General features: G+C 34.7%; 1 protein-coding gene across 1 annotated transcript; it reads left to right on the top strand.

Annotated features, from left to right (window-relative positions):
- The first annotated feature begins 3,515 nt into the window (after window positions 1-3,515).
- Window positions 3,516-4,496, top strand: LOC101656455 (olfactory receptor 7D4-like). Its single transcript, XM_004717341.3, has one exon. It carries the CDS (start codon window positions 3,558-3,560, stop codon window positions 4,494-4,496), a length of 939 nt encoding a protein of 312 aa, XP_004717398.1. The 5' UTR covers window positions 3,516-3,557.
- The last annotated feature ends 3,043 nt before the right edge of the window (window positions 4,497-7,539 follow it).

Here is a 7,539-nt window from a genome sequence, read left to right as displayed (position 1 = left end):
GCAACAGCTTCATGGAGACCATCAGAAAGAGTTAGTGTGAGTGTTTCCAGGCTTGTGGAATAAGAAGGAAAAGGGTGCACTGTGTCTCAACTCTCTCTGGTAAGGAGGCTGACACTTCCCATATTTGTTTTTGAAGCTGATGTCTCTGCTTGGAAAGTCCTTTTTCAAATACATAGTGTTTTCTAAAATTCATTCTGTTCCTTTTTAGTCTTTCTGAAATCTAGAGCCTCTCTCCAAGAAGAGCTGGAAATGATTATTTCTTCAATGTGTTGTTTTCCAGAAAAATTCTGACTCAACCTGTTTTGACATTTTATCTCCCTTCTCTCTCCAAACATCATGTCTCCACTCTCTTCTACAAACTGCAGATTTCTGGTAGATATTCTACATCCAGTAATTTATCCATAACCTACTTGGTGAACATCTATTACATAGGAGGTATTGTCTATTTTGTTTCTAATGTGATTGGGTTTTATATTCCCCATTTCTGGTCCAAATGAAAAGTTCATTTCTAAATAGCTTTCTAATAGCCAGTCAACGTACTAATAATACTTGCACTCTTTAGTTTTAATATATAAGAAAAATGATGCAAGTGGCTTATTCATGAACTCAACACAAGTATGTTAATGTTGGTGATGTGATTACGAGTTAGGCTGCAATCTGCATAGAGGGCAGTTTGAAACCACCAACATCTCTGCGGGAGAAAGTCTGGGCTTTGCGCTCACATATACAGTTACAGTCTCATAAACCCGCAGGAGGGACGCTATGAGTCAGCATTGACTTAATGGTAGTGAGTTTATTTTGTTTTAAAAAAAGGTTTTGTTTTTTGATGTTAGTGTTTTAATGCACATTATCATGTTGGCTGTTGTTTTAAAAGAACCATTCTACACTAGGTGAAAACAATGTTGGTCAACAAAGTCACAATCTGCGACTTACAAATAAACATAAAAGAAATAACACCCAGATGCTCTGTGGGCCTTACAAGCTTGGCTTTTCTAACTCCTAGACCTCCATCTTACTGGCCTCTCAGATCCCTTCCATTACCAAGTTCACTGCACCACAAGGCAATTTTCTTCTGTTCTCTAAGTTATTATGCTTGTCCTATACTTCCTCCCACTGATGGAAAATGACCGATTCTTCTTCTCTTAGTCCAAAGAATCCAATTTTAGAGAAACCATTTTGACTCATCTCCGTAGCCTACATTGTATAGCTTTAATGATCTTTTTTATCTTTTAAATTAATTATATATTTTCTGCCATACAAACAAGTTTAATTGTGTAGTTACAGTCAATAACCACTCCTAATGAGGACATTTCTGCATAAAGAAAATTGGGATACACTTATAAAAATAGCCAGCTGTAACAAAATACCTGGTGTTTTCATAGCCATAAACTCATAAAACAGAAACACACCTTTATACAGAAATTTGATACAGATGTAGCTTTAAAATTAATTGTAAACCAAAGGAAGACACATTGCAAACATCAATTATTTTCACATTAATTGCATAATTTCTAAGGCGATCTATTAATTTCATTTACCTAAGCTTATTTGCATGATAGTAAACATTGCATACAACAGTAAGAGTGAAGCTGCGAGTATGAAGAGCACTTTTTATAGGCAACTGTGTAAGGCACATTTTCCCTAAAATTAATTATACTTTTAAATACAGGGAATACTATTTTTTTTAATTGAAATCGCAGAGATTTATTTTTAAAATCTGAAGTTCGACTTTTAATTTTCTTTAGTACATTTTGCCTTAAAGAGGATTTTACTATTTTCAATTCAATCCATCCATCACATTGTTTTTTACTTACTCCACTGATTTTAATACAACACATCCTCCCTCAAGAGCATGCACACATGAGCACACACAGACTTTATATTGGATTCTAATGGTTGTATGCTCTTATTTTCGTCAATTATGTACATAGTTCATAGTTCCTCTTCTTGGAAGAACTCATCTGGCAAGTAGTCTTTGAATTAGGGATTCACAAGAAGTGCTGCATGGAGGTCAAACGAGGTCATGGAACCATTGTGTTTGTAATGATAACAGATATATATATATATATATATATATATATACACACACACACATACATATATATATGCAGATTTTATTTCTTGTCATATCATCTTGCTCTTCTTTATTTCTTGTTCAAAACCATTTTATTGGGAGACAATACAGATATCATATCATACCTATAGTTCAATCACACCAAGCAGTATTGTACACTTCTTGTTACCAAAATCCATTTTTAGAACATTCTCTTCCTGCTTGAACTCCTTGATATCAGCTCCCCCTTGCTAGCCTCCCCCACTGCCCCTCTAGGAACTCTTGCTCTATCAAGCAAGGTCATGAGTTAATAATTAATTGTTCTTTAATTGGAGCTATGATTTAGTGTAAGCCCCAAACCCATTCATGGATCATTTTTTTTATCTGCCTTTGAATCCCTTTAGAGACCTCCTTGCTAATTTATGATAAAGAGTCTTATTGACAAATTCCCTGAAGCATAATGATCTTCCATTAATATTGTCATTGATTAGCCCCTAGTACTAATTTTTTAAAACACTGTTAAAAGAGGGATATTGGACTAATATAGGCTCTTGATGGCTGCTCTAGGTTAACAGGGATAATCTAAACAATAGCCATGAAAGAGATTTATTGTAATGAAAAAGATAACAGCTCAGAATTATCAAGTGGCCACTACATGCCACAAAGAACACACTTTAAAAAGAACATGCAGCTTCTCATTTATTTCACTTACCATTCTCATTCTATAAATAATAGTTATTCTTCTCACTATAGAACTAAGGTATTCTCGGCTAAAGGAACCTTAATAAATATTGCAAATCACACTGCAGTGAGAAAGTAGAGCCAAACTTATATTACAAGCACTATTGACTTCTTTTTTATTCCAGACACTATCTACTTTTAAATCACAGCTTTACACTGTATTTGTGAGAATTATATATATATAATAATGGTCATAAAACGGGTAGATAAACATAGCTCTTATGAATTGAGATAATCCTGTTCACCCAGGAATTTGAAACGTCCCAAAGAATGCTATGGCAATAGACCAATAGTTTAAAAGAAAAACATTAAGTCACCAAGAGTCACATCGATAGGAAGTATCAGGTCAAATTTTAAAGTGTGCATGTTCTATTCAGAATACATTTAATCACTAATAGAGGTACCAGAATGAAGGAGGTTTGCAGACTTATAGGGAAAGAAAATACTTGGAAATTCGCATAATATATATCCAATTATCTTGGAAGGGTCCTATCCAAGTGCAATTTGGTTTATGTGCATAGATTCAAATAACACCCATGAATTGAAGCTAGATACAGAGGCACTTCTGCTAAATTAATGAGTTTGAAGGACAATACATATTTAAATAGAAATGAAATACCTAGACTGAAGAAATACATTGCCACTAGAAGGACAGTAATAAAATACAGGTGGTAAAATTATAAAGATGATGACTAGAAATAGTGTCAGTTGATATTCAATTAATATTGTTTTTATTTTCTTCACCGTCTTACCCCCCAGCTACATGGAATCAGAAAACAAAACAAAATTTTCCCAGTTCTTCCTGCTTGGCCTCTCACAAAATCCTGAACTTCAGTCGCTCTTCTTTGGACTCTTTCTGGCTATGTACCTGGTCACTGTACTTGGGAATCTGCTCATCATCCTGGCCATTAGCTCTGATCCTCACCTTCACACCCCCATGTACTTCTTCCTTTCCAACCTGTCCTTTGTTGACATTTGTTTCATCACCACCACAGTCCCAAAGATGCTGGCGAACATCCGGACACGGAGCAAAGACATCTCTTACATGGGATGCCTCACTCAGGTGTATTTCTTCATGATTTTTGCTGGCCTGGACAATTTTCTCCTGACTGTGATGGCCTATGACCGGTTTGTAGCTATCTGTCACCCCTTGCACTACGCAGTTATCATGAATCCCCGGCTTTGTGGCTTCTCCGTTCTGCTATCTTGGGTCATCATATTTTGGGTCTCCTTGCTTCATATTCTACTGATGAACCGGCTGACTTTCTGTATAGGCACTGAAATTCCACATTTCTTTTGTGATCTGGCTCTAATGATCAAACTGGCCTGTTCCGATACCCTCATCAATAACATCTTTTTGTATATAGCAACTGCCCTGCTAAGTATGTTTCCCTTCACTGGGATTCTCTTTTCTTACTCTAAGATTGTCTCTTCTTTAATGAAAATAGCTTCTGCTAGGGGCAAGTATAAGGCATTTTCCACCTGTGGATCTCATGTTTCTGTGGTCTCCTTATACTATGGGACAAGCCTTGGGGTCTACCTCAGTTCTGCTGTGACTCATTCCTCCCAGGAAAGCGCTATTGCATCAGTCATGTTCACTGTGGTCACACCCATGCTGAACCCTTTCATCTATAGTCTCAGGAACAAGGATGTGAAAAGAGCCCTGGCACGGTTCCTTAGTAGAGCATTTGCTTGTCCATAATGGTCACTGGGCGAAGTGGACTTTGTAGTCTCCAAGCTAAATGTCATAAATTTAAATATCCTGATTATTTAGTCTTTTTCCAAAGCATACCCTATGATTTAGCTTTCTACTTGTTTCATATCATTGTTTTCCTACTCTTGCCCTAGTCATTGATTTTAATTCACATTTCCTAAATGCTGTCCATAGGCTATTTTCTTTCTTTCTTTCTTTTTTTTCATCACATCCTAGATTTATTACAACTGACCTGCAGGCAAAAGGATAGTCACATTGCCATTATGCAAATGGAGATAAAAAGTAATTCTGACTGTACAGGAGCTAAAATCTGACCATTCTATTGTGTGGATGACCACATTAAAAAAAAGGCAATTTTAGTGTATTAATCATAGATTATTATAAACTATAAACTTATGGACAATGAGTTTATTACAATGTATCTTTATTAAAACAGAAGGGTGTATAGTGTTCACAAACTGTAAAAATAGTGTAAGAACTTTACATTGTGAGCTCTGGTTATTTTTCTCTTGAACTATAGGAAAAAATGTATGAAAATTATCAAAAAGCTAATGTGCAGGGATATTGCCTTATTTGTCTGTAAAATGGAGTTCAGTAACATAATTGCTTCTTGAAGCTTTGGAATATTTTATCCTGTATTCTTGTTTGAATCTCCTCCTCTATTTAAGATACATACATGGAATCCAAGTGTCTATGTCATAGTTCTATCCTTTTTCCTGAAGGCTATTTTCTTTAGTCAGTTTTGCTACAACCATCCCAATATTTCAATCTTTGAATTGCATTTATCATGGCTGAGGTTGACATGATTTTCCAAAGGTTAATCTTTCAAACATCGATGCTTTTCACCTTAATTTGGTTATGTGTGCTTTCATGGAAAGACTAAAATAAAACCATGCCATATTCATAACCAGGTGCTTTCCACATCTAGCTATGGTTATTACTTAACAGAAGTCATTTTATGTAAGCAGGAAAGTATTTCTTTGAAGTTTATCTAATTTAATCCACTTTCCGGAGGTAGAGTCTGATCAGGATAGATTCAAACCTGTCAACCTAACATTGAGCCCATACTCTGAACTTTGCTATAATACTTTTCATAAGACTAATGATGTGATAGATTTAATAGATTTTTTTTCTTTCAAATGTCCCATGGTAATGTACTGCCTAGGATAATTTGAGATGTTGACTCCTTCTTTGTGGTCCTTTCTCTCTCTTTATCCTTTAAATTTTCTTTTTATTTTATTTTACCTTTATGTCTTATCATTGCAGTTTAAGTCTTATGCCCTCTGATGCTAAAATATTTAAGAATAAATACAATGCAGTAAGAGTTATTTCCTCACATGATGTAATTTTCTGAGATGCTCTGAAGGTGTCATGTGGAATGGAAGTTACACACTTGCATAATGCATTCAGAACTTTACTGTTTAAGAATTGTATCTGTATAGTTGAGACTTTACAGTAAAAGATGGAGTAATGGAACTTGCCAATGTTTCTTCCACATTCCCTAGGATCCTGTAACAATTTTCCGTGTAGAATTGTCTGACTGCTGATTGAAAACAGCAGCTGCAACCTACTTTGACCTGTACATAGTGGCAGAAGTAGCTGGAATTATGTACGGACCTTCAGAAGCAATCCTTCATTGAAAAGTGTGATATATGCCACCGTACCATGATAATTCTAAAGTGCTGATTTTGCACATTTTCCAACAAGATTAAAAACTCTGCTTGCTGATGATGGTAGCTGATTTAACATAAGTTTTATTGGAGATATTTTCCTCCATGCTTTCTTCTTTTCAATTCATATTCCTTGTTTCTTCAAGTAAATTGCTTCCACTCAAATTCTTGGCTCAGTTTCTGTTTCTGAGGGAACACAGATTAAGGGAACCCTCTGAGGAAACCCAGTTGATAAAGACTATGAGATATACCTAAAAAGTCATGAAACAATAAGATATTTTGGAGTCTAACCAAATTTTGAAACAATTTACTGAAAAAAACCCCCATAATTTGTTAGTGAGAAAAGACTCGTTTCATATGTTTTCATTACATTTGGACCCACTAAAATTAATCCATCGTATGTCTATTATCTACCATGTACTAACCAATAAGGAGACCAAAGAGTTATAAAAAAAGTTAAAAATAAAAGGTAGAAATTCGGAGTGTTTATACACAATCATAAAGATGTGTATTAGGCACCATTGTATAAAAATTAGGGTAAATATTTTCAACTCACCTTCAGTAATTGCACGGAAAACTTACTAAGATTTATTTTTGATAATTAGAAAAGATATCAATAATGGTTTTAAAGCATGAAGAGTAGAATCAGAGACACTGAATTATACATGTAGAAGTTGTTGAATTGGAGAATGTTTCATTGTGTATATTTTTGCCATAATTAAAAAGAAATAATTACACGAATAACAATAAGTACAAGGAAGATGTTCTAAAATTGTAGTAAGGATTGTACAACCTTTCTTGATTTGATTGGATTGTTGGATTGTATAATATGTGGATGAAGTGCCAATTAAATTGTTTAAAACTTTGTTTTTAATATCTTTATGAAGCTATAATTTACAAAACATGAAATTGATCCACTTCTGTAATGAAATGGTTTAAGTAAGTTTATTAAATTATAAGTTCATCACCTTAATCCAATTTTCAAAAATCATGAACTAAAAAGATAACACGTGGTCAGAGGAAGCTTACGTTGTATTAAACACATGGCATCACCAATGCTAGAGATGTCAAGCTGTGCTCCAGGTATTGTATAAAACTTCCATAAATGTTTACAAAGCAATATTTTATATGTTTCCTAGTCATCCATAGTAAACAAATCAATTCCCTAAGTATACAGCAAACCATTAAGAAGTGTGCCCTGCTGCTCTGTCCTTTTGCATTGACTGACTGATCAAAACAACCCGCAAAGTGCTGAATTGCTCCTGCACTAATTCTTACATAAAATAAACCTGTCATTGGAACTGCTTCTTAAGAGTGTTTGGCAGAAGGATTGCATACTTGTAAACATTTAATTAGGTAGG

Source organism: Echinops telfairi, unplaced genomic scaffold (genome assembly GCF_000313985.2).
Source record: "Echinops telfairi isolate 266 unplaced genomic scaffold, ASM31398v2 ScPeMD7_36;HRSCAF=134, whole genome shotgun sequence".
Classification (NCBI taxonomy): Eukaryota; Metazoa; Chordata; class Mammalia; order Afrosoricida; family Tenrecidae; genus Echinops; species Echinops telfairi.
The sequence above is the reverse complement of the archived record's forward strand: the minus strand, read 5'-3'. Positions and strand labels throughout refer to the sequence as shown.

Excerpts from the sequence above, each read along its gene's own strand:
- LOC101656455 (XM_004717341.3), top strand. The coding sequence starts at position 3,558 with ATGGAATCAGAAAACAAAACAAAATTTTCCCAGTTCTTCCTGCTTGGC.